General features: G+C 43.7%; 1 protein-coding gene across 2 annotated transcripts in view; it reads right to left on the reverse strand.

Annotated features, from left to right (window-relative positions):
- The window catches only part of LOC131586140 (chromatin remodeling regulator CECR2), a 99110-nt gene that overhangs the window by 42943 nt on the left and 28622 nt on the right, over positions 1-27545 (reverse strand). For both annotated transcript variants that reach the window (XM_058852948.1, XM_058852947.1), the window contains exon 2: positions 6633-6727. In XM_058852948.1, the coding sequence (XP_058708931.1) occupies positions 6633-6727 (95 nt within the window). The remainder of the gene's footprint in view (positions 1-6632; positions 6728-27545) is intronic.

Consider the following 27545-nt stretch of genomic DNA (forward strand, 5'->3'; position numbering starts at 1 on the left):
GGCTGCAGAGAGGACCTCAGGGTATTACAGTGATGATGAGCGCTGTGGGGGAAGAAGCTGGAGTTATTGTCTTGATGATGATGGGGAAATAGGACACATGCATGTATCACAGCAGAAACCCGAATGAAACAAGCCCTTATGTGCCTTGCTGCTCATAGAAAAATACACTTAATGTCTCAGAAAAGAGTCCCCTGTGAGGCACAAAATACCTAGCCTGGGGTTGCCTTGAAGCAAATAAGCTTTGCAAATTCATTTCTTAGAACCAGCCCCACACATTATAACTTTCTGGAGACCGTGGATAAACCCAAGTTTTTATAGATAAATAGGTCCTAAAGAAGTCCCTTTTGGGATTTGTTTCAAAACAGGTCTTTCATCTTGTTTTCTCTGAAGTTTAAACCACTACATTGGGTGAGCCAGGAAGAAGCTAAGAAAGGATCAAAAGTAAAATGGGAGAAAAAGTAAAAGCATAGGTGACTTAGAACAGAGGCTGACATGACACACACACATTATTACAGTGGCCTAGCAGCTGGCCAGCAGCTATTCCAGCTGTTCATCAGCCCCACTGAGGCTAAAAGGCTCCAAAAAATTTACTTCACATCTTCTCCAATACTCACCCTTGCACTTAACATTGGTTTCTGAACTTGGATGAGGTGCAAGGAAGCTGCCTGTGAAACCAACTGTGCTGGAGCAAAAATCCTGCACCAGTGTTTTGGAGCATCACTTGAAGCCTCAGAAGTGAGGGCAAAGGTTTCACATCGGGTGAACTTCCACACCCCATCTGTCTCTCTCCACAATTCTTTGCCTTCTTCCTTGAAAGGAGAAGATATTTTCACTTGCCTTCTCAGTTTCTTTTTTCATCATTGCTTTCTTCCTCCTACTAGCAGAGTACTTGGTTTGCAACACCAAGAAGTTATAAATACAGCTGTCCCTTTCATATTTCATGCTCTGACACTGGCATGATGACATCACTGCAGTCTCCAAGACCCTTTGCTGACTGTTCTCTATTCTTCCTTTGAAGTTTAGCCACCTATTCCTCCCTGTCAATGTTTTGCATAACTCCCTCTCCCCAGCAATCCAATCTGTTTGTCTCTCATCCATCTGCCCTGACAATAACAGCACAGCTTTTCCTCTTTTTCTTCCACTCTTTTCAGTCCTTATTCTCCACCACATCCATGGAATAGCACTTCCAGAACATGCTACCAACTTTTCTTCAAATTCTTCTTTAAAGATTCATTTTATCCATCTGAGAATCAAAGACATTTACTCAGCTTTAGTTATATTTCAACTCTATAATTTTATCCCACTGTGCTTCTCATTAATCTCTGAATGACCGTGTTATTTTACTGCTGTAATCTCATCCTTCCTTTGCCAACACCTGCCAGCTGCTTCATTTTCACTTTTTACCCTTTAAAAGGCTCACCTTGCATGGCTTGGCTATTACTATAATAAATATTAAAATTAGATTCAAGATGAGCAATGCAGCCACTTCATCTCCCTTGCCCCCCTCACGGTATCTCCCGTGCCGACGATACCGGGTTGATTCCAGAGGCCATCCACCAATATCCATGATGTATGCAAGGCAGCACTTGTTAAAAGTCAGACTGTAAATAATGCTGATCTTGTTGATATTCACTTGGCATTCATGAATATGATTCTGAGTTAGTGAGGTGCTTTGTGGCTGGGCCGTGGAAGCAGTTGTTATAACCAAGGTCAGCGGCACAACAGCAAGTGCTGGCTGCTAAAACTCTTCCCAAAGGTGGGGGGCACCAGGTCTGCTGTGATTGAGCTCAGGCTGGCTGCCCCAGAGGTTATGGCATGGACTGAAGTGGTGAATTCATTCAGCTCAGTCTTAGGACCTTGGCTTAGCTCTTCCCACAGCCTAGGTCACCCAGTATCCATGAGAATGAAATCTCAGCACTGGTTTTCCAGCTATTCCTGTTGACCTGCCACTTTATCCCCTAGGCCAGACTGATGAACAGCAGTTCTGGCAGGACTCATATAGGCACGTGCACAAGGGTGATTTCAAGATGTTAAACATTTTACTGAGGTCTCTTTCACCAAAATATGAGACCTGGAGTAACACCCAAAGTACCTGTAAGGACACAGTCCATGCAGAATAAAGGACAAGGTTGGATGAAAAGTGACAAAGCAGAAGGAAGAAGCACAAGAGCTATTAAACACAGTCCTCAGAAACAGCTATTGTTCCTCAGCAGGTTAAAATTTCCAATTCTCTCTCTCTCTTTCTGATGAAAGCTCAAATAAGTGATTACAGAACAAGTGTTAGAAAATACACAGCACAGACACAGTGCTCTTGACCAGCAACTCAGCAAGTAGGAAATACAGCTCTTCAGATGCCATACTGGGAGTGCTTCTCAATGCCACCACTAAGGATAGGAAGGAAATAATTCAAACAGTTGTGGGGAAGGGGAGTTAAGGAATATCCTCTTATTATCTTTATTAGAACAAACCAGGTGCAAACTACAAGCCAAAGACTGCAAGGATAGTTTAGGGATCCCAAAAGAGCTTAAGGTGGGTGCAAAAACAATAGATTTCCTTGGGAAGAAAAAGATTCCAATGCATTAGGGAAGAAATAACAAGAAAAAAAACAATTGTGGTTCCTAAGGAAGCAAATCCCCTCTGGTGGCACAGAAGTCAATAAGAGTTTTCAGTTATACAGATGGACCAATCCCCTGAGGTGTAAAAAAAAGAAAAGAATCTCATGGGGCATAGGAAAAAAAAAAGCAAGAGATACTGTTTTTCTTCCTCCTCACATTCTGGCCTTTGTGCATGTTGAAAAAATAAGAAAAAGCAGGGAAGATGTTTTTTGAGACAAAGTAGCAGCATGCAAAATACCTCCCAATAAGAAATACAATAAAGTTACTGAAACTTTTTATGCCACCACATTAGAAAAAACAGCAAAAGTGCAATAACATAACATGGAGAATGAGTTTCACCCAAAGAAAAGCTAAACAGCAGGAGCTTTTCTGGAATATTTTAGTTGAGTGTACACATCCATGTCACACCATCATTTCTTACTTAAAAACAGCTGCAGAAGGCTCCTGCTGCGGCCGCTGCCGTTAGCTGAAGCTCTGATCTTCCTGTCTTCATACAAGTCATCAAGTCACATTTCCTGCTGGAATTAAAGTGGCAGCCCCTAGGGACTGTGCAGCTACCCAATTTATATCACAGAGAATCTGAAGCAAGCACCAGGATTTTTTCAAACCACTTAATTTATTTTTTTTTTTTGCCACCCCCAAATTCTAATAAGAGTTTTTCTGGGAATTTGCCTTTTGAAGCAATGAAAAGAAAACAAAGACATTTGAAGACCTGTGCAAAAAAGCTGGGAGCAGGAAAAACCTGTGGGCAATCTCACTGGCATCAAACCAAACCATGCCTTAGATACCTCTTGCACCCTTAGCAGTCACATACAGATGGTACAGATGGTATATGGATACTGTGAGGGGTATTTATAAAACAACAAAAGCTGCAGATCATGACACATGAGTACTTTGGCTCAGAATAAAAAGAGGAGAAACTCTCCTGGCCAAGTGCTCAAACTACCTGGTGCCAGGTAAGGACAGCTACAGAGTCATTGCTAAAGATGCAGAAATGCAGGCAACTGGTTTTTGTTCTGTACTTCTACAGTACTTGACACAGCAAGAACCAGGTCAGTGGAGTGTTCCTAACAGCTATGATAGGTTATGATAAATAAGACTTTGGAGAAGATCACATAGCATCCCATTAAGCAGTCTCTGTAACTAAACACAGATATCCATAACTCAAAAAAAGTCTTACATTACCAGACTATGCTCCTTAGCCATCAGGCAGGCTAAAAAGCAGTCTCTTGTATGTGATTCTTCTTTTTTTTTAAATATCAAGAATATCAAAATCAAGGCAAAGTTGCGCTGCTTCAAAACCAAGCATCATAGAAGCCTACAAAAATATTAATATCTTTTTTTTTATTTCAAAGAATGGAAAGCAAATCAAACTAAAGGATGTTAAAATGAGCATTAGAAGGGCTCTCAGCCACTTCCAAAATTACTTGAGAGCACATTATAATTAGCAAAGGTATGTGACAGTTTTATACCCCTCTATGATGCATGATTAAAGCCAGGCAGCCCAGCTCTGCAGCAAGTCCTGCTCACCATCAAAACAGATGTGACAAGACCTGCAAGCTGCTCCCAGACAGACTGTGAGAAAGCATAGGCAGATAACATTTTGGCCATCAAAGATGTTAAGACCCGATACAAAACTAATTAAAGCTCAAAACCCCTCAGAGAGGTAAGCAAACTGAGGTTTTATGAAGCATCCTGTGCTTGAGCTGCAGTGCCCCAGCCTGAGAACAAGCATGAGAACAAGCTCTTGCCTTTCTCTCTGAGGTTTAACAGGGAACAAAAGTTTACAGCTTTGATAGTAACAACTCACAGCCTCAGCACGAGGATGCAGGGCACAAATGTCAGGAGAGATGCTGCAGTAACATCACCAGGATGATCTGTGACACTGCTGATTTTTCCCACCCATGACAGATACCTCTTATCTATCTGCAACAGAGGAATATGGAGTCCTGGACTAGTGTGAAAAGCCAAGTCTAAACTCCACACAAATCCTGCCCCTTACATTTGCATGGCTTTGGCTGCTGAGCAGTCAAAAAATTAATTAGAGGCTCAGCTTCTTACCACTAATTGCAGAAAAACAAGGTACAGAAGGGAAGCTGTGTATCAGCCAAGACCTATGGCTCTTGAACTGGGGTTAGAGGGGAAAAAGGTGTTGCAAGGAAATGTGTAAGGAACATGGAGAATTTCAGGTTTTTGGATTCCACCATTGCTTTTAAGTGTGAAACAGTGTGGCAAGTTTGTTTCTGAGAAGTGTATCCAAGCCATCACTTTTGTTTTTATTTATCTACAGATTTTCATATTTAGACTACATCTAAATGCTTCTTCCTTCATGACATCTCTCTGCATACAGCATCTTTCCCTCTGGTTTCCAGGCAGCCTCCCCCATTGTTTCCTCTGCAGTGCTTCAGAGCTCACCTCTCTAACATCCCAGCAGCTTCAGGCAGGTTTCCTGATCTATCCCTTGAGCCATTCCCAGCTCACTGCTCCTGTTGTGCCCTCTTCCCCATCTCCTCTGCAGAAATTTCTTTCGTCATTATCCCCATGCTCATGAGGTAACCCCTTTATTACAGGAGGCTGCAGAATCTCCTTCAGGCACCCCAGCAAGATTGTTTGGGTGAGGTGTTTGGTTTGTTTGTTTGGATGACAGACAGACAGACAACTTGCCAGTGTCCAGCGACTCACCCAGGATTCATCCCTGAATTTTCTTAGTTAAAAGAGTTGCAAATGGGGAGGCAATTACACAGTGCAATCACTAAGTGGACACTCAGATCTGGAGAGTTTTGGAGAACCTCACAATGTGGAATTTATAAATTTTATGAAAGACAAATCTTCCACTGCTGCTACAAGGGTAAGCTGGTTCAGGTGGGCAAAACACTTCGGCCACTACTTTCTGATGGCTTTGGTATGAGGAAATAAACTTGCTGCATATTTACAAGCAGGTATATATTGCTCTGTGGCTTTGATGAAGCAGATACACATGACAGCAAGCCCTTTACAATCAATCTTCTCATCACAGTTTCATTTGGAGATAGTAAATGCAGTGCAGCTGCCTGGTTCAGGTCCTGATACCCACTGATGCTGAATGTCTATGCAGCAATGAAAGAGAACTTAATTAAGTGGCATATGTATATATAAATAAACTATATAAATTTTGTTGAACACAATCAGTTAATGAGAAATAAAGCTTTCAATGCAAACACCTATGGTTATGCCTATGCACCGGCCTAAGCCTCTCCACAACGGGGGGATCTTAGGGAGCAGGATTGCTTCCAAGCAACTGCATGTGTTGCCAAGCTGTCTTTGTCCCCACAATTATGCTTTGCTATTAACATGATGCACAAAAGAACAAATGAAACACGTTGCAACAAGCCTTTGCTATCACTGGAAGCACGTTTTGCTGTGCGAGTGGCAGTCCTCTAAAGAACGATGCTCTGCAGATGTCTCCATTTGGGAGGCTGCTTTAGTGGACACTAACAAAGTGTCTCTGCATGTCAAAACTTGAACAGAACATGTCAAATCACTTTCCAACATCCTGCAGCTCAGGAAGTGATTCCAATACTCCTTTTATTTCTAAGACAATAATCATAGCTGTCCCTACGTAAAGCAATGGGATCTTTCATGCAAGTGAGGTGTGTGCAGAGCAGCAAGTTTCACGCTATGCAATACATACAAATGTTGAAAACATATGTGATGACTTAATATCACTAATTTGACCAAACAGAGTGCAGAACATAACAGCAGATGTGAATGTTCCCTGTGTGCACTAGTGCTACAGCAGAGCATCAAACACGATCTTGCACGAACAAAGGAGTTTGCTTAACGGGTCTGTACAATTAAAAGCCTACAACTCAACCCAAGAGAACTGGAATTCCCTTCCACTCGGTGAAGCATCTGGCCTGATTGCTGGTGGCTGCTGATCACTGCCATGTCATCACTCCAAAGCCGTGAAACATCCCTGCCACCGTGTTAATTAGCTCCCCTTGCAAAGTGCTTAAGCCATAGAGAGAGGTTACTCACGTGATGTCTCTGCGCTGATAGCAACCTTGAAGAAGGCAAGCGATCAGGTCGCTGATAAACTCCACATCATCCCCGTGAAGAGCAGCTTCCAGTTCCTAATGAGCAGAAAGGAGAGGGGGGGAAAAAAAAAAAAAAATCCAACCATTAAATGAATTCCTTAGAATTTCCTGCTAGCTCATCAGGACCAAAAACACCCAAAGAGCCTCGTGTATGTGTACAGCAGCAGAGCACACGTGGGGTAAACTGACCTTCCTCATCATTAAAAATACTGCTTCTACTACCTCTTCATTGCAAGAGTTTATGGGAAGACCTTGAAAGGCTTTTACTGAATGTCACTCTCCAGCCAGAAGACTAATGCTTTTGTCTGGAGGCAGAAAAATAGGGTTCAGTGAGGTTGAGATGCACTACAGCCTAATAAGAAAGGCATGATTTCTCCCATGTTCACCTGATGGACAGGAATCAACAGTTTCATTCTCCTGCTTTACCTCCTCTCACTAAGGCTGCTGAGCTCAATTTAAAAGATGTGCTCAGAAAGCAGGACCCTAAAAGCCACTTACAAGCCAGAAGTAGCGGTTTCAGATGGATTGCCAGAAATGGCTGAAAGCTAGCAGGCAAATCCCTCAAAGAAAAACAGGCATTTTGATTATTTAACTTATTTCCCATTGGGTTCCCTTTTCTTCCCAACTCCAGTAAGACAGAAAGGATGGAGGGATGTCAGACTTCATGACCCAAAAATCTCAATCCTCAATGGAGAATATCAAGGCTTATTCTAGCACAGTGGAGTTCACAAAGATGCAAGGCAGAAACTGATCCACAAAAAGGATAAACTTCTGAAATTTAATTATTACCAATTTTGCACATATCGTGAGAAATATCTTTTTTTTTCAGCTAGCCGTTTCAAGCTTTGTTTTCCAAATATTGTTTGGTTAATTACAGTTTTATTTGTATGCCAGAAAATTATTCACAGTAAGAAAAATCCACCTTCTATAAGACTTATCATCACTAGCACACAGCATTTAACGAGATTTAATATGGATAAACAATATGGGCATAAGAAGCTATTCTTTTTTGGGTTTCAGAGTAAATAATGGATTGAATACAAATTCCTACTTGAATGTTACTCAACAGACTGTTACACAAATAGCTAAGCTAATGGCTACAGAATAAAGGTTAATGGCCAGAGAATAAAGGATAAACGTTTTGGCACTTACCCAATAAAGAAGAGAAAGTGCTTTTTTTATTAGACCGCAGTAACTGCAGTAATAAAATTATTGATAACAGATTGCAGCTTAAATGCCGCTTGTAGTTTTTTATTGGAAATGTATTAATGGCATATTTTCATTACCAACACTGCTCTTATTTACCTCTTGTGCAACCCCCAGAGTGCTTCAGGAGTGGAAGCCTGGCACCTGCCTTGTGAAGAATGTACTAAACACATCTATTACATGTGGAAACTGGAGGTAAGGAAAGGGTAGTGAGCAGCCAAAGCCTGATGCAGGGTCCCTGCCACAGAGCCAGGGAAAGCACCAGGAATCTCTGCTCTCTGCCTCTAGATGAGCACCCTTCTTAATGACAAGTTAATACAAAAACTGCAGTTGCTGCTTGCCATCCCTTGGAGTGAGTGGCATTATTGTTGTATAAATAGTAATCACGCTATATAAATAGTAATTACTGAGTGAATTCACTTAGAATCATGGAATGTCCCAAGTTGGAAGGGACCCACAAGGACTGAGTCCAGCTCCTGGCCCTACTTACCACTTGATAAGTGGCTAGTATTTTAGAGGTGTTGACTCAGATTATTTGTGAAATATTTTAGAGGACATATGCCTTCTATAAATATCCCTGGGGGAGAGGGCAGCAGGGAGGACCTAGAGCGTGTGATACACTAAAACATCCCAGGTGTGTTACCACATTACCACAATCAACCTGCAGCTTGTGAAAAATGACATGCTAGAACCCAGAATGATGGGCAGGGGGGGAAAGCAAGTCTCCAGGATGCCTCCCTGCATTCAGCCTCTCCCTCATCCACATACACTTGTTCATTAAAGCTGTCAGTCAGCAGTCTGCCCCTGCTAGGATGTGACAGCCTTTTGTATGAAGGAATATTTAAACTGCTTCCCGTGAGCCTTTTCAGCCTGCTGTTTGACTAACACTCCTTAAGCAGTGGCCACAACTGCCTCAGATAGCTCCTATCTGCAGCCATTGTTTTCCAGGCCCCACAGTGACCTTTACATTTTTGGAGCTGGGGGGTCACCCCAGGAGCAGGGGGACAATCCCAGGGCACTGGGCAAGATGCCATCTCCTGGGCAGGGACTAAAACACCTGCATGGGCTGTTCCCCCTGCTCTCCTGCTGCTTTCTCTCTCCCTGTCCTTGTCTCCATGGCAGGTATGGCACCAATTTTGGGGACCTGACCCAAACAGCCACTGGATAAAGGGGGCTCTGGGCATGCAGACCACTGTGGGGCTGAGTCCCAGTGCCAGGCTGGGTTAAGGGGCTCTGGAAGAAGCCAAGATGTGCCATGGGTGCTTCCTGGAGCCCATCCTGATCCTCTGCTCCCTGCCAACAGTAACACCCAGTGCCAGAATGCTATGGGTAAAGGCACAGGCCAAGTATTACCGTGATTATTTGTCTTGGAAAAGAGATACTGACATTGTCCTGTAATGTTTCTGTCTACATTTTAACTACTGCTGCTTGTGACAGAAGGGTAAGAGCAGTGAGAGGTACCTGATGAATGAACTCAGGGCTTGAACAATGAACCCAGGGTTGGGTCCATTGGGCCTGTTTATCTGAATGTCACAATTTTCTATCCCCCACTGGATTCTCCAGCTTCCTGTCCCAAAACACCTAAATTCCAGACTCTTCCCACACAGAGTGCTGTGAGAATGGCAAGACACACTGGAAGGATGCAGTGCAAATCTTAACATCTCAGGAACACAAACAAAGAATTAGTATCCCTTCAGGTTTTCACCTAATGCTTCAGCACACATTTTGCAGGAGGATTTTTTCCAGCCCTCTCCTCCAACAAGGGACAGCCAGCAAAGCAGCACACTGCTCAAGCAGCACATCTAAAAAGGAGTACATGAAGTGATGCCAGGGAGAAAGAAGCCACTAAAACCCCCCTGGGTCCTAAGGGCAAACCCTGCTCCAGTCAGCCATCCCCACACTCCTCCAGCCTGGCCAGGACAAGCGGCTCAGCTTCCTCCCTGCCACCATCCTCCCCACGCCTCCAATCCTTTTGTTTTTCCCCCTTTCTCTTTGAGCACTGAGCTGTGAGCACAGAAATCTGAACCTTGCCAAAACGCTTTGGGGACAGCACAGAAAGGAAACAGAAGAGGCAGCAAATCAGCAGAGGAAAAGGGGGGGACACACATCTCCTCCTCCTCTAGCTGGAGAGAGCAACAGACAGGAGAAAAGCAGGATTCTCCCCCTCTCCAGCTGGCGTCACACCTCATTAGGGAAAAGCCTGTTTAACATCTTTCCCTCCCCCCAGCCCGGTACTAAATCCCCCCTGAGTCAGGCAAGGACTGTTGGGAAGAGGCAATCACCAGAGCAAGGGTGACCACCTCTCCCAGGAGGAGCTGTGGCCCAAAACAGGGTTAGCAGGGTGGGCGAGAGGCACCAAGCCATCCCTGCCCAAGCCCTGGGACAGAGAGCCCTGGTACCTGTGCCTGCCCCACAGCCAGCACTCGGGCAGGGATGGTTAACCCCACCTGAAACACACGGGGCTTTGCATGCCTTTTTGATATCTGCCTGGACTTTTGGGAGGGAGGACAGTCAACCTTCGAGATGGAAGTAAACAAACGAGTCCACAAGAGCGATGCCACTGTCACCGAGCCAGCACGGGGTGACCACGGGGGCTCCTGCACGCGCTGCTTTTTGAGCTGTGGAAAGCAGCCAGCCTCCAGCTCCTGCTCCAGCAAGCTGACTGTGCACAGAGAAGCCTCACAGAGCTTGGAGCCTTCATTTCAGAAGACAGACTCCTCCAAAGCTGCAGGGGCCCAGTGTGAGCAGGCTGGGTGATGAGGACTACAGTTTAGAAGTTTCTTCTGTGCTGGAGCTGAATCATCTATAACTGAATGTGATGGACATAACGAGTTTAAGCACAGCTAAGCCTTGTCCAAGTTAGCCATCAGTTTAAAAACCTCAATCCCTTCAGCTCTATTTCCATACTGCTGCTGTTATCAGCTTTCCATTGCAATGCTCCAAAGTGACTCAACAGGCTTTTGCAGAGGCTTTAGGAGATCACCAAAAGCCACCAGCGGGACGTGCTGAGCCAGACCCAACCCATGCTCTGAAATTTCAATGATGTCACCAAGTCAAGTCAGGATGTTCTTTTCCCCTCACAGATAATTAATGACAATGGGCAAAAGTTTGGCAAACTCATGCCAAAGGGTACTGGGATTAGACAGGAAGATGGAAAGTCAACTGCAGGCCTAAAACGCTTCCAAGAAGCAGCATTTAGCCCTGCTGGTGTGAAGTCAGTGTCTGTCAGTGTGCTCAGCCCCAGAATCTTCTCAGAATGCCTGAGAGAACCAAGCCCAGACTCAGCACACTGCCTGCAGTGCCATGCTCTCCCTGCTTGGGATTCCTCTGCCATCATAAGGAAATAGTTCCCAAAACATGAAGCCTACTGAGAGTGTTCTGCACAACAAGCCAGGAGGACACTGCAGGGCATTAAGGGTGTTCCTAGGACCACAGTACCCCACAAGGGCAAACAGCAGTGGGTTTAGCTGGCTGCCAAATTCAGAAAAGTTATGGGTCCTGGTCCTGATGGAGTCTGATGAAGTCTCCAGACATGCCATCTTAATTTGAAGTGGCTGTTGGAAACATGATGTGCTATCCAAGTCTCTGATCCTTCAAGGCTTTACAGTTTCTTAAGCTAAAGGGATCCCCAATCTCATCACTCTGCATTTCCACAGCAAGGAAAATGGGTGCTAAATGCCCTCCCTGTGTTCCTGGCAGTGGGGATGAAGTCAGCAGCTGCCCCAAGGAAACACCATCATCTTCACCCCACCCTCAGGACCACAAGCTCAGGGGGAGCCAAGCTGGCCCTCTACAGTAGGTTTGGGGAATGAGGTGAAGAGGTTAATGACACTGATCACCACAGTGGTCCCAGCTCCTCTCTGAGCCTCCATTCTGGTGTGTGAGAGGTCAAGGCATGAAGAGCAAATACCTGAGGGAGGAACAAAAGCTACCGCCTGTCAGAAGGGAACTATCATCTGGGGAGGGGAACATAGAAAGCAGAAAACTTATTACATTTTTCCTGTTTCTTCAGGTTCCCCCTTAATGTCTGTCAGTGCCTTCTGAAATGTCTACCTTCCTCGACTTTCTGAGAGCAGACTTTGAAGGCTATTTCGAACATGTTGTAAAATAGGAGCATGATGTTACTCCAGGGCCAGGCAGAGGTGTGAGATGACAGCTTTGTATGAGGGAGATTGGCTATAAACAGAAAGCCAGGGAGAATATGTCGTATTGCCTCCATGTTATGGCTGTTTGCAAAGAATAAATTCCACACAGTGCCAGTGGCACGAAGGGTAACATCAGCCATCCTCTCCTCCAGCAGCTCCCTCCAGCTATGAAAGGGGATGCAACAGACATTAAATTCTGCTCAGCTCAGCCTAAGTAGGTTTGCAAATACAAACTGTTTGCCATGCCAGTGGACATTTTGGTCAGGCTAGAATTTTCCAGACTTGATTTACAGGCAAACTTACATTTTGTCTTCCTTTACCTCCTCTATCAGGATGCTTAAAGCTCTGAGACCACCGTGCTCTCTATGTGCCACCTATCCCACTTACCAGAACAGCTGGAGTTCTCCATCCACATTAACCTGCTGCCTGATCTCTCCCTTGGGACAGGGACCCTCCCCTATTTGCACAGCACGCTGCCCCTTGCTCTCCAAGTGGAATTTTTCACTGCTGTGTAATACAAACACAAACGAGCAGCTCACGCTGGGTGGCTAAACTGTACTGAAAAGAGATTTCAGACTGATCAATCCAGTCTCCCTCATGCCCCATAGCCATGTACTAGTGCTAATAATGCTTTCTTCTCCTCCTAGCTCATCTTGCCTGCAGTGCAAGCGATTTGAGAACTACATTTGTTATGATTGTATGCATTGTCATCACTTTAAAGATGTAAAACTGCTACTCATTGCATTTCTTGCCCCTGGCAAAGACCATTTTCAGATGGACAGGGTGCATCTGAAGCAATAAGTGATTAGGTTCTGTTTAGCAGTTAGATATTAGTACTTTCTGCCTCTAAAGCAGTTGCCATCCCAAAGCAATTCAAGAACATTCAGTAAAGCCTTGCAGCACCTGAAGCAAAGGGAGGCACACACCCACATGCAGAGCAATTTTCCAGACAGCCCAACCAACACAAGCCCCAGCATCCACACCATGGCTGTGTTTCACTCAGTGCTGGGGCTAAGAGACAAGCCATAAGGTTTGACACTTGATGCCACTGCAATCTTTCTTTTTCCACAGCTTTATGAGCAGCCAAAGCCTTTGGAGATCGTGCTATTTCCCTCCAAAGGATAATTTCTCCCTTTCAAAATAATCCCCTCTTCCTCCAGTGCAGATAATTGATGCCATTTACCGTAAGCCAGTTACGCTGGCTGAGGGGCAAGCGTGGCACTGGGCACTGAGCTCGCTTTACAGGAAATTTCAGGCTCAGCAGAACCTCCAGCCTTTGGTTTGCAGACCTCTTGCAGACCTGTGGAAGACTTCCAAGAGGCCTGTGAAGGGCAAATAAGAAAAGCAAGCCTATCACCAGTGTGCTTGAATTTCTAATCAGGGGTCTGTGCCTTTATGGGAAAAGTATTGGCACAAAAGTATTGAAAAAAACCCCAACAAACCAAAACACTGACCTCCTCCCCCCATCCCAAAGTGGCTGACTGCTATTGCCCAAGCCACAAGAAGTTCAACTCCTCCAGCTGGAAATAGCCTCCAAACACAACAGTGTGAGAGGAAACACAGTCTGTTTGAATTGCATCCTGTTTGCCTCACCCCCAGACAGAAAGGTATCATTTATTATTGCCTAGAAAGGCCCTCTCCCAATAGCTGTGCTTGTATGGAGTATCAGAAGTATTCAGAATATTAAACTACTCATAGACTGCACTGGTTTAGGATTTTTGGTTTTTCTTTTTTTTTTTCTGGGAAGACAGGGTGAGAAAAGCAGTGAGCAGACACCCAGAGATTGGCACCATTCTGAAACTAACTGAAAATATTGTATAGATTATGTATCACTAAACTCTCGCAGTCCCAGTACCTTGCTGGTAAAACCCAACCAAAGCAACCCCAACCAAAACAACCCCAAACTCCCTCCACATCTGCTGGAATTAGCATTCCCATTTATGGGCTAAGCACTACCAGCAGTTAAAGGCTAAAAATTTTAGCAAGTGTTTTACACAGCACTTTGGGCTGAGCACAGTCCTGCTGGTGGGAAAGAGCATCAGCTCTACCTGTTTGGATGTTGTTTCTGGAAACAACAGCAGTGGGTTAGCGATGCTCCCTCCCCAGACAATTCAGCTGCACGATAAATAAAGAACAGCTGATCCTGCCGTGTCACCATCTCCTGTGGTAAGAGGCTTCCTGGGTACCTAGTGGGAGTTCTGCTAAGCTTTTAAGCCCATTGGCAACGTGGGGAACAGTCTGTAGCTCCAAAGCCAAGAGGCTCGAAGTAATAATCCGATTTCAAAGCTCCTCCTCCTCTCCAGCCAAAGGCAGCAAGGGAGGATGAGATCAGACTGTAGATGCTCTTCATTTTAGGTCTGGCCATTGCACTCATCTGCTCAGCATGAGCACCAGGAAGGGGAAGGATGAGTGCCAAAATCTGGAATGGATTGCTTGGCTGAAGTTTCTGCAAAGATTTCAAAACTTACTGAAAAAATAATTTTTTAAAGAGAATTTTCACTGCTTTTGATACAGCTGGACTGGTCTATCTAAGCAACATCCACTTTTGTAGTTCATGCACTGGCCAAAACTCTTGGGGGATTTAGTCCCTGCCATCAGGTACTCCTGAGGCACCAGGGCATTGAAGCTATGCACAAAACTTCTCCTGTAACAGCAACGAGTTCTGCTCCTCCAGCTCCCCCCTCCAGGATGTTATTAGCTGCCAGGTGATATGCAAGCCATGAAACAACTTATCTCCACAAGCCTGGAGATAAACAGAAAGTCCAGATCATCCCTTAAGGAGTCAGGTGATTTCCTCGCATCCCTTCTGCCCCTCAAACCAAAACAACAACCTGGATTTGAATGGAGGAGGAAGACAGGTCCTTACCACTGCCTGAAAAAGCAGGGTGAAACAGTAAAATACATTCAGGTAGAAACAGGCTGTAAAGCCTTGCTTTTTCCCTTCAATCTGATCTCCACAGCCAGCCATTCTTCTGCCTCTCCTTGGATGCTGTGCAGAATGCAGCCCAGAGCAGGCACACCACAAACAAACCTGCCTGGGGCTCGGTGGGGACAGTAGCCTGGAAAACTCTTCCTTTGCTCCAGGGTGGCAAAAAAGGAAAGCCACCAAGAGAGAGGGAACCTGCAGCTGCACACAGGTACCCCACATCTTTCTGATGAAAACTGGGAGAGTTCCATCACCCTGCCAGGGTGAAATCCATGTTCCAGCACTTTTTTTTTTTTCCTTTTCCAACTAATTTAGCAAAGAAGGATTTGAAATGTATGAAATAGCTGGATTTGAAATGTATGAAATAGCCACCAACTGCTCTTAACCCTGATGAAGCTGCCAGGCAGCTACTCAGGTGTGTGAGCTGCCTGTTTGCAACTTGTTTAGTCTCAAGCCTAAGAATAAGTTTTAAAAACACACAACTATTCTGTGGCATAACAGTTGCTAGAATTAGAGCTAATAGGTCTTTTCCATACTCTTAGATCAGTGCCTGCTCTCCCCTGGATTGCCAAAAGCATCATCTTGTTTATCTATCAGACTTTCTGAACTTATTCCAAGCTTATGCAGTCCAGACAGACTTCAATACAAATATTAACGGCTTTTATACAATTTTTTTTAAATTATTACAACAAACACAGATGCTACCACCTTAATGAGATGTATATGCACTAAGGCATAGGCTTGAAATAGGAAATGGTGTTTCAAGCCAGTTGAATATTGCAATGTGAGTCACACAGAGCTGGCTTCCTAAGACACGTCACTGCAGGATCCAACGTCAAAATAAATACAAGAAGTTACCTCTTGGGATTCACCATCTTCAGCCCTGTCCAAAAAGATCTGTATTTCATTGGATATGTGGGAAAAAGCATCCTGCCATCACTTTTAAAGCCTGGTTGGGGCTCAGAGCCTCTACTCCAGCAAGTGCTACCTGTTACACCTTCCTCATCTGGTGCTTGTTCAAACGTCCTGTGGAACACGCGGTGCTGCCCCAGTGAGAGCCCAAACAGGACCCAGTGGGGCTGCCTGGTGCCTGAGACAACTGCTCCTGGGGCTAGGAGCAACCCATGGGAATTCCCATTCCCTTCCCCAGGGCTGGGGGAAAGGCAGAGGGGAGAAGGAGGTGCTCAAAAAAGCAAAAAGCTGGCAGCCCCAGGGTTTTGAGTCAGAGTAAAGTACAAAAACTCAGGAGCTGCTTCTTGCAACACACTGCAAAGCAACTCAAGATTCTCGCCATGGCTGGAGGTGGCCATGAACCACCATCCACTTCCACTCCCATCTGGAAGGAGCTTGGCTCACACGTGTGTTTGCCAAGGGAAACGCCACAGGGCCCTTTGCGTGCTTAGGAGGCACGCTCTGTGTTTTGCTCCACATCTGGCAAAGCTGCTCCATAAAAAAGGTGATGGAGTGCTTGTGGCTCTCCTTCCAGAGCACGGGATAAAAATCTTCTTCAACACACACACGCCATGCAGGAATTCTTCTCCAGCTTAATTTAAAGCTGTCTTTATGGCCAATAAATTTGCAGATTGCTACAAACGCTTGGCTATTTACACAATAATAGTTATATCTGCCAGAAACAGCAAATAATTATTATTATTATTATGTTCATAAATGTTAATGCTAACTACGCTCTTAAAACACATATTATAAAAAGCATCGTAATTTGAGAGAAGGGCAGTAAACTATTGCCCAGACACAGAGGAAACCAGGTCTATTGTTATAAAACTTATTCTACAGACATTACTTGGAGTACCTTTTTCTTCTAAATTTTTCCCGACATCCAGAATATGAATAAAAGAAAAAAACACCCAGATTTATTTCATTATAATTAAAAACAAACAAAAAACTGACCCAAAAATCTGTTACATCTCATAAACTCTAATAGCCAGTTTTGTTTCTGCAATTTGGTGCAGAACTGATGACACTGGATTACCCAAAGATCCGCACAAAACGCTTTGGTTGGATGAAATAGCTGATCTGCCTGAAGTGGGGGGAAAAAGCTCACGATAACAGATAATTATATAACCAGCTTGTAAAAGTGTTATTAGTAGGGCATGGGCTCAGGAAAGGCCTGGCTTTTATTCTCACTTCATGCATTCACAGTGATGAGAGCTAAATCTCTGTCCGTCTCTCCCTCCTCCCCCACCCAAATGTTAGATAATTTTTAGCCAACCCTGTAAAACACTTGCAATCTTTGAGTAAAAGCAAGGCTGAGGTTAATGTACTGCTACTCCTCTAACATTCAGATGCTGTGTTCCACCTTGATAACAGAAGAGAAAACTGGAAAAAAAATTTCCTCTGCTGCTCAGATAAGGTAGCTTGAGGACTCAGGGGTAAACTCCAAAGTTCAACATTTTAGTTTGAAAGGACATTTCCAGTCATTGGCTACTGGAATTCAGATCTTGAGATCCTGACTAAGTGATAAAATGCAATAAAAAAAAAAAGACAGCTTTGTCAGAAGGTCTCTCTTTCTTTCAAGGAAGGAATGGGAGCATTAGACATTCTATACATTAAAATGTACAGCAGAGCAAAAACCCTTGTGTGGACCTTGTTCTCCATTATCCACAGCTGGATGTCTCTGGAAATCTTTCCTCAGGAGTAAATTTTTCTCCTCCTTTCTCAGGAACAACAGAGTCGAACCCAACCAGGAGAAAAATTAAACTGGTGGCAACGAACCTTGAAGGTCTGACAGTGACCTGCAGCACCAAGGTCTCTGAAACTGCTTTCATTTGCCAGAACATAAATTAGATTCCTCACTAGGTATGGCACTGGGGTTAATGGGAGCTTTATAAAGCCTTCTTTGAACATACAGATTATCCTTTTCAAAAAAGTGGTTTAAAGTACAGTACTGTGAGCCAGGAAACCTATTCCCAGCTCTGCCAGGCTGGGTGACTTCAGGCAACCCACTTGACTCTTCTCTGCTCTTTCTCAATGTGCACAGCAGACACAAATACCTAAATCTCCCATGAGGCTGAATATGTGTAAGACAAGGAGAACCAGCTTAACTCTTCACAGACCACTCCAAGCAGATGTTTAGCCACTCCATAAAGCAGGGCTGCTCAAACTTCTCCAAACAAAAGCTCTCACAGATACCACAAAAGGACACCTGCACTGGGCACCTCATATGGGCAAGAATCCTGAGTCACAACATTACCAACTACTTTTTTTTCAGCAGTGAAGGAATTGTCTTATCCTGTATGGCATTACTGTCCAAAGGAGGTGCTCAAAAGGAGCAAAACTGAGAGATTAGGAAAAAAATCAAGTTTAGGAAAAGCCACGCTGCTGCCTGGACAACTCAACAAACAGCTTTCCTCCGCAGGATCTGATTTCGCTGCAAGAATGTTAAAAACTATTTCAAAAGACAACAAAATAAATTCAATTAAAAGAATGATGAAGCATTTCAAAAGTACAATACAAAAAAAAAATACCAAAAGTGTGAGATGACACAGAACATTCGGTGCTGGGAGCAAGGATCACTATTTTTCTTCCTACCAAATTCATCCTAGGCATCTCCACTGTGAAAACCAACACTGGCTTAGAGTCTCCTTTCAGAAGGTGCCTGCCATCCCTCCCAAACTGTCACAGTTACAAACTCCTCATATTTTAGTGACCCTATTTTTGTACTCCCCTTCAAACTTTTAAATAAAACTCATACAAAACATTTGAGCATAAAACAATCCTATGATTTCCAAAGCCCCTTCTAAGAGAGTGTGGAGAGCCTTGCTTGTGCTCTGCACTTCAACATTTCAGACTCACATCTTCCAAGAGTGAGCACAGCTCTTTTCTGTGCTCTGAGATCAATGCATTCACATGCTGCTCCTGTTTGAAAAACCTGCTTGCCCATGGAGTTCAGGTGACTCTGACCTGGTCACTCCCAGGGAACTCAAGTCCCACTGTGTTGATGTCTGGCAATATTTCCTCTGACTCAGCCTTGCTACTATAATAGAGCTCTCAATGGAAGCAGAAGAGGAACTCCAGGGACTGTTTCCCAAGTCGTTCCCTTCTAGCATGCAGAAATCTCAGGAAGTCGTTTGAACTCAATAACCTCCACACCATTTCCACACAGTCAAAATAGAACAAGAAAGGGCAAACACAAAAAAGAAAAAAATCACATCCTACTCTGCAGCCTACAAAATTTACTCATTCCAGGGTTTCTTGCGCAGAAGACAGTTAAGCAACTACAACAAAGTAATGTCACATCCTTTTCCTCCAAAATAAATTTTAGTGTTGAAAAAGTCCACCTATTCATTTACTGTGAGCAGCCTTAGTCAACACAGGAGCACATCCACAGCCAGCAGTCAAGGACCAGCATTCAGGACTATCCCCTCTATTGATTTCCAGCTGGGGTCCAAAGTTAGGAATTTCCTTCCCCCCTCTTCCCCAGCTGTCCATTGATCCAAAAAGAAAGGGGAAAAAAAAAATAAAAATGTTCAGACTCATTTTTGTATAGACTGAGATATCTTAATTATTTTTTAAACAAAAACCAAATGATATTTTCCTAACAGCACTTGCAAAAGAGCTAGAGCAGTGTGATCCACTGCTATTCATTCCTTTGGAGCCAGATCCAATCTTTCAGTCACTTTGTGCTTATTGGCTATAGGGAAGGTAAAACAGCAAGGAGCACTAAAGGATTAATTCTCACAATAGTGGGAAGCAGGAGTCCCAGCTCTTGGGGGGTGAGTAGGGGAGAAGGGAGAAAGATGAGTGTGTAAGCTGCATCCCTGGTTTTTGGACTTCCTTGCTGTGGTTTCATCTTCTGCCTAAAGTTACCTCAAAAGGGAGCTAGCATGGAAAGAGTGCCCCAGTGACTTAAAACATAAAAAGCATTACAGGAATTTTGCTTTAAACCTGCAAAGACTGCGAGAAGGGGTTATATGTGAGATAACTCATGGCAGAGCTCAGCAGGGAAGAGAATAGCTAAGGCACAAACAGTTCATACTCTGTTTGTTGTGAGTCACACAGCAGCTGAACAGATTTATGATTCAGATGTTTTAGTGTTGGTTATCAGCGATTAGCTCCAACTGTTAGAAAAACAGAGAGAAAGAGAAAGATTAAGCTTTTGTCTGCTCCAGCCCTCATCCTTCCTTTGCCTGGCAGCAGGGGTTACTGATTGTTTCTGTCCCTTTTTTAACATCAGAATGGCTCTGAGCCACACTCACTGCAGCAGCAGATCACACTGGCAATATCGCCATCAACATCAGATCCAATCGCTGAGGTGCAACATCATTTGTTCAGGTACAAATGTCACGTGTATTTGTGACATTTTGTTATATGGCAGCTTTAAAGTGTGGGCTTTTTTCCAACCACAGAAATCATCTGGGACACAGCAAGAGCTGACAAAATAGGACTGGTTTTGCTAACTTTATCTTCAAGCCCAGTAATATACACACAGGAAGACTTCATGCATCCTTATGGCATTTAACCTCACAACACCCATGTGGGCTTCTCACAGACAAAAGCTGAGTGACTTGCCCAGGATCACACAGGAAGCCAAATGCAGAGCACTAAAACTGAGCACAACAACTCTCAGGCTACACCTCTGGCCATTGCAGCATTAATCCATTCCTAATTTGGTTTAATTGAACTTAATGCTCAGCTAACAGATTTCTGCCAACCCACTATTATACGTGGTGTGGAGCTCTGCATTGGAGAGCTGGGCTTTTCTGTGAATCACATCTTTATGTGTAAATGTAATGAGACAGCAGAAAGAGCAGAGTTATCCTCATTTCAGGACCTGAAATACTGTTTCAAAACCACATTGCAGCTAAACTCTGCAGAGGAGAGGGGAAGGAGGACACTGTTCCTTGATCACTGCATGCACAGGGTGAAGTATATCCCTGCCACAAACCAACGTCCAAAGTCTTACTGAACACAACACCCAACTTTTCAAATGCTCAGAGCCCATCACAACTCCCTTCTGGAAAGGGTTTTACACTCTTAGGGCAGAGAGAGGGAATCAGGGAAATTTAATCACCTGCAATGTTGATGCTTCTACAAAACCAGAGTTCCCCTGCAATACCTTGGTTAAAGCTCACAGCAACATCAGGACTCAGCAGATTCCTCTCACAGCTCCAGCCAGCACCACTAACCCGAGACAACTCTGGACAAATGCTTACGTGCTGACCCAGTGTTGAGCACAAGCAACAAACACCACGCTCTTGGGGCGATTCCAGCCTCCCACGTGCGTGTTCCCCCATGGCAGAGTCCGTCTGTGCGCGGCACAGCGCGGCTGGGACACAAACAGGCTGCACATCTGCACGTCAGGGCTGCGGCGCACCCAACGCAGAAAACGAACCTCGGGCTTATTAGGCAGAAGTTACACGCATCACGTGAGTGATTTCTATCCAAAAGTTGCCAGCCAGGAATAGAGGAGGCCCCAGACTTCCCTGGACGGCTTCTTAAAATCAGAGCTGCTTTCCTTGAGATGCTGTGCACGGTGCGAGCAGATTAAGCTCCATTAGCATGAGACACTTTTGAACAGTAGAAACTAGAACTAAACTTGGAATTAACTGGACTGGTGTAAAATTATACCTTAATGCCCACAGAAACCAGATTAGAAGACAGATGGTGAAGAGGAAAGAAGAAAAAGGAAGAGTGGATTGGATATACATATGTGGATTTACATTCTGTGAGCTTGGCACACATTTTAGTGACATTTTTTATTTCCAGCATAATAGAAAGTTGCCTGACAGTGCTGGTAGACTAGATAAGGGGGAAAAAAGAGCAGATGCTTTTGAAGGGCTTTGTAGTATGACTCTTTGACAGAAATTTAGAGATCAAGGTGGATAGGAGCACCGGAGGAAAAAAGCCCTTTCAGATATGGTGGGAGCATAAAAAGACAGAAAAAATAGGAAAAGGAAAATTCAGGTGAAGCAAGAGTAACTGTCAGAGTCCAGATCACAAGCAGGAGTGCAGGAAGCAGAGATGCAGCTTGGGCAGCAGCATGCAGAATCCTGCAAGTGGAAGCGATATAGTGGAAGCTGTCAAAAATGAAATAATAATAGTAGGCATGCTGAGGAAAGGAACATAAAACATCAATACATCTCTGTATAAATGCAGAGTGAATCCACACCACAAGCACTGCACCCAGATTTAGGGAGAAAGAAGACAGAGAAGAACTGAAAAGGTAGAGGAGGACAACAACAGTGATTAAATGTATGCAACAGCTTCTGCAGGAAAAACAATTATGGAAAACAATAAAAAGCCAGAAATGGCATGGAGAATGAATGAGTGCTTTTAGTCCCTTCTGAAAAAAAAGAATGGACAGACAGCAAATTAAACTACCAGGACAGAAACAACAAAAAGGAGACACTTCCTTCCACAAGCAATAATTCCTCTGCCTCTTAGCCATGGAATATTATGGATGCTATAAGAGTACATGGGTTCACAGAAGAAAGGCAAGTTAACAGAAGGGGGGGGAAAAAAAAAATCCATCAACAGCTGTTAAGTACAAAATGAAGTTTTTGAGCTGCAAATGAGCCAGAGACTGGTAGCACAGTCTAGGGAAGTATCATTGCTTGATTGCCCTGAACTTGTACAACAAGAGACAGGATGCTGGGCATGGGGGACCTTTGATCTAACCCTGTACATCCATTTTTGTGTACCAGGCAGAAAAGGGTTTCTATTCCATGCTGAATCAGGCTGGGGATACTAAAATTTGACCAGGAAAGAACGTGACTTAGATGCTAAATGCAGAAAACACTGGTTGCCTGGAGTTGAATGTCACAGAGGAAGGAAAACGTGAAGGTCCTAAAAAAAAATAATAAAATCTTGTTACAGCATTAAAACGGAGGACAGAGATTAAACTTTTGATGGCAAGTATGTGCATGAATACAGAAAGCTGCATTTCAGATGTAGAAGGGAATAGAGACTTGATTTCACACGACTTGAGATGTAAGAAGGGAGGCAAAAAAGGGGATAAAAGCACAGTATTGAAGAAGACTCCCAACATGTAAAAACTCCACTCTCCTCTAGAGCCTCGAGCTATAAGCAGAGTCGAGAGAAAAGAGATGAAAAATGCAGTTTGACACGCTGGTTCAACTTCAACAGATGAATTTGAGATGAAGCAGTGAAGATGATCACGTAATCAAGGTACTGGACAGACACGTGGAGATCAGAGTTCATCCCCCAGCTGCGCCACACACTTCCTTTGCCACGCTGGGCATTTCACTTCGTTGTTCCACAAAAACTACCAAATATTTTCTTAATGCACAGGAAAGCCATGAGGTTGAATTCTTTCAACATCCAGGATGCTCTGTGGGGCCTGAAGCAGCAAGGTTAGGACAGCAAACGCCCAGCACTCCCAGCGTGGGATGAAACCACCGCGGCCGGGAAGGAATTCCATTGCGGGAAATCAGCTCAGGGAAATTAAACCCAAGAAGGTGTGAAGGGAACAGGTTTCAAAGCCAGTCAAAATATGAGATGCAGGAAATGTGCTTAAGGAGCTGGTAAATTTGCAATGTTTCTGAAGGACAATGCTGCAAATTTATTTATTACAATTCCTGTGGGAAGGAATCAGCCTGACACTAACAGGAGGGGAGATAAACGGGATAATTTGGTACAATGTACCAAGTACTGCAGTGTCTGTCTACATCCAAGATGCACTCAAAGCACTCAGAAATAAAGAAACAATGCTTAGCCTAATGTTTTCAATGCTTTCTACTGATTTCCCCCCCGCCCCTCCTCTCAGGAATATAAACCTTTAATCATTTGAGTATGAACTGAAAGCAAATATAAAGTTGGAATATAAACTTGGAATATCAGCACCACCACAAAGTCTACAAGAAGAGCAGTACAGGCTGTTTGGATCCTCCACTTTACTCTTAAATGCTTAAGATACACTAATACATTTAAAACTCATCTAATGGTAAATTTGAAATTACTCTAAGCAGTAAGAGCAGAAGCTTTCCCTGATTTTTAATCAATCACTTAAATTATACTTAGAAACACCCAAACCAAATATTTGCCAAGAGGTGTAAAACAACTCCCAGACTGAACTGGCAGAAAACACAGAAGAGCCCAGAATAGACCTTACTGATAGGATAAATTGAGCCTTGACATGTGTGGAGCCCATCTGCGAGCGACGAGGAGTACGCGCTTCATTTCTGTTTATTCCCTTCGCTCTGGATGAAATTTCAGGGGTAATTTTATAGCAACACTGCCCAGCTCCTCCACCTGCACGACCCCTGTGCTTGCTCACAGCCCTGGGCACCAGCAATGGCCAGGCTACGGGGAGGTTTTAGGGTTTTTAATCTTAAAACTGATTTTCTGGCTGAGTTTTCTTTGCTGTGTTATTTTGCAGTGGATCAGCCTTTCTCTGCTCATCTTGCAGTGCCCCTGGCTGCTGCCAAGCACCTACCTACAGCCTGATCACAGACCTGAGTGCTCAGGGGAGTGTGAGATGCTGAGATGGGCCACCTAAAGATTGAAAACAAACCAGAGCAACTGGCTAACTGCAGTAAATCAGGTTTAGATGCTAAGCATCTCATTTAAGACAATGGAATACTAAACTTCATCATCAAACCAATTTAGAAAAAGTTGCAGTGCATTTTCTAACTCAATTTTTAAACCTAAAGCACATTAATACAGGTCTAAAGAAACAGTTCATTCTGCAAACAGGAAGAAACAAATTTTTAACTTAAAACATTAAAACAAATTCAAGCAAATGTACATTAAAGCCATAAATTGCTCAGACATACACAGAAGAAAATACTGACTTGAATGTAAAGACTTAATTTGCCTGTAAATCTCCAGATCGCATCAAGCTCCAGAAATAATCCAACTTTAACTAACATAAAAGGCAGAAACCACTAAAACCATACTCAAATGATGCTCCAGTGCTTGCCTGTTTGAATGAAAAAAGATAAAAACTCTAGTTTTAACAGAGCTGGTTAAGCTTCCCAAAAGTTTGAGGGTGAGGGGTTGTCAAGATACATGGAAGAGCTTTTCAAAGAACATCTCCAGAGCGAGAGGCTGGGCTGGCTACACCAAACAGGTTGGTTAGGAGAGGTATGGAAGAGGATTAGGAAGGGCATAGAAGGCATGGAGAGCAGAGCCCTGCAGGGGCCCTTGGCGGGCGCCGGTAACGAGCAGTTCAAGAGCAGGCATTGTAAAAACCCAGGGCAGCCTGCCACTGATGCCTGGAGTCACATAAAATTAATTTAAATTGGAAACAAACTGGCCCAGGTAGCGCTCACCCCGAGTTTCAAACGACGTTAAGAGCGGAGCGGCACGTTACGCGTTTTGCTGGCAGCTCGATCGTTAAAATTAAATAGGAAGTGGCAAAGCTGCAGGGCAGGTGATACCGTGGATTTGTGTATAAAAAGCAACAGTGAACTTGGGAATTACAGACACTTGTAAACCTTACTTTAGTAGCTGGTAAAATGGCTCAACTGGCTAGTTATGAAAGTTAGATTAATGCCATACAGCAGGCCCAGATTAGCGTGGTATTTCCATAAGAAAAATGGGCACATCCGTATTTTCTACAAGGAGTGCCAAGACAGTGGTTAAAGAAAAATTGGTAGATATAATTAATTTGAATTTTCAAACAGCCTTTGGTAATATTAATCACCACAGTCTATTAGGGAAACTAGTCATGGGGTGAGAGGTAAACATCTGTCAATAGATTAAAGCTAATTTAGGAAAAACGAACAGCATGAATAAATGGCCAGTTTTCAAGAAGGTTAATGGGGGAAGTCCCAGGGGTGGATACTATGATCAACATTTAATATATTAAATGATCTGGAAAGGGGCATATACAATGTGAAATAGGGGAAAAAATTGTTGATGATACTGGTCTATAAATTAAATAAAACCAGCAAGAACTAATAGTATGAATCTGAAGCATCCCCCCAAGTTGCAGCAAATAAATGTTACTGCACACAAGTGCAAGGTTATGCAAATTGGCAAGGAGAGTTTGAACTAATTGTAGACACGGATGGGTTTCACATTAATTGTAACCATTTGGAGAAAGATCTAAGTGGCCTTGTGGACAGCACAGGGAAAACATCTGCTTAGTTTCTAGTCATCATCAAAACCACAAACCAGATGTGGAGCTTTCTATTATATAGAGATAAAGAATAATATGGAAAACACAGTTTTTCTCCTGAACATTGCGTTCAACCCGCTTGCCTTTGTAACAAAACAAAACCTCAGAAACTTAAAAGTCCAGAAGGAAGTGACATATTTACAGCCCCAAAAAGATGCTCATCTGAGAATGCAGTTACAAAACACATGCATTACAAAACTCAAGACTCATTGAACCCTTGTTAGCATGGCTTTGGATGGCCTACAGTCCATTAAAAAGTCTGCTGAATAGGATCTCTAATGATTTTCAAATTTCTGGGCTACGTTCAAGGGGCGGTAAGTAAGAGGTGAAACAATCCAAGCACATGATAACATAAAACAGGCAGAGAAAGCCATCTGGATGCACTTATTCTCCATTCCCACCCTTTTTTTTTTCCCACTAGGACAGAAGCAAGGAGTCGTCCAACTAAATAAAAGACAATAGATTTAGAAGTGATGGAAGAAAACATTGCTGCATCCACTTTACTTGCAAAAGTAACCCACAGAACTCTTCTCTGCAAGGTATTTATTGAAGCAATAATACTAATAAGATTAAAAGCCACAAAACATCAACAGTGTCAGCAGTTGGAGTCAAGAGAATTCCGTAGTTTTCCCACTTGTCTTTGTAGGATTTTACTCTTTCTTTCAAGAGATCTAATATTAGGCATGACTTGGGACTAGAAATGAGAACAAGCTGGGCCAGTGGTTTCATCCAGAACCTGAACCCAGAAGGTTCACTCTGAGGAGGTGGATGGCTTGTATATGAAAGTAACTCAAAATGAAAGAGGAAGGAAACCAGGACTACATGATTTGAACTTCACTGTGTGTGTTACATCCACGGAAACAATGCTTTAAGCCACCACAAGAACAGCAGGAAAAAAAAATAACAAATGCTGAGAAACAGACCTTTTCATCTTTAAAACATTCAGTCTTCTGTGAAAAGTGGTAGGAGCCATTATCAACTCTGCAGTTACCATCACCAGCTCTTCCACCTGAACCAAAGGAGAAACTTTTTTTGCAGGTCTTCCCCACACCTTCCTATCTATTCAGACAAGAGTGAAAACTGAAAATCAGAATAGCTGTTGCTGAACTGCAAGGTGCACAGACCAAACCGGCAGTGGACATTGTTGTGATGTTAAAGAGGAGGAGGAGAGCTCATGTACATGACCTGGAGGTCATGTACCATGGCCCACTTCAGGCAAAGAGAAAGGTGGTTGTGACATTATCAACCTGATGGCCATTCACCATCGGTGTAAAAAAACAGTATTTAATGAGATGCCAACCTTGTCTCCCTGTTGGTGAGGGAAAACATCTCCATCAAAAACCAACCTCTGAGCACAGCTGGCTGGTTTCCAGAGCACTGACATGCACAGCAAAACCATTGTACATGTGCCATCTCATTCCTTCTTAGACTTTCCAATAAATCTCGAGGCACTTGCTCAGTACCTAGCCCAAA

The sequence above is a fragment of the Poecile atricapillus genome, chromosome 18 (assembly GCF_030490865.1).
Source record: "Poecile atricapillus isolate bPoeAtr1 chromosome 18, bPoeAtr1.hap1, whole genome shotgun sequence".
Classification (NCBI taxonomy): Eukaryota; Metazoa; Chordata; class Aves; order Passeriformes; family Paridae; genus Poecile; species Poecile atricapillus.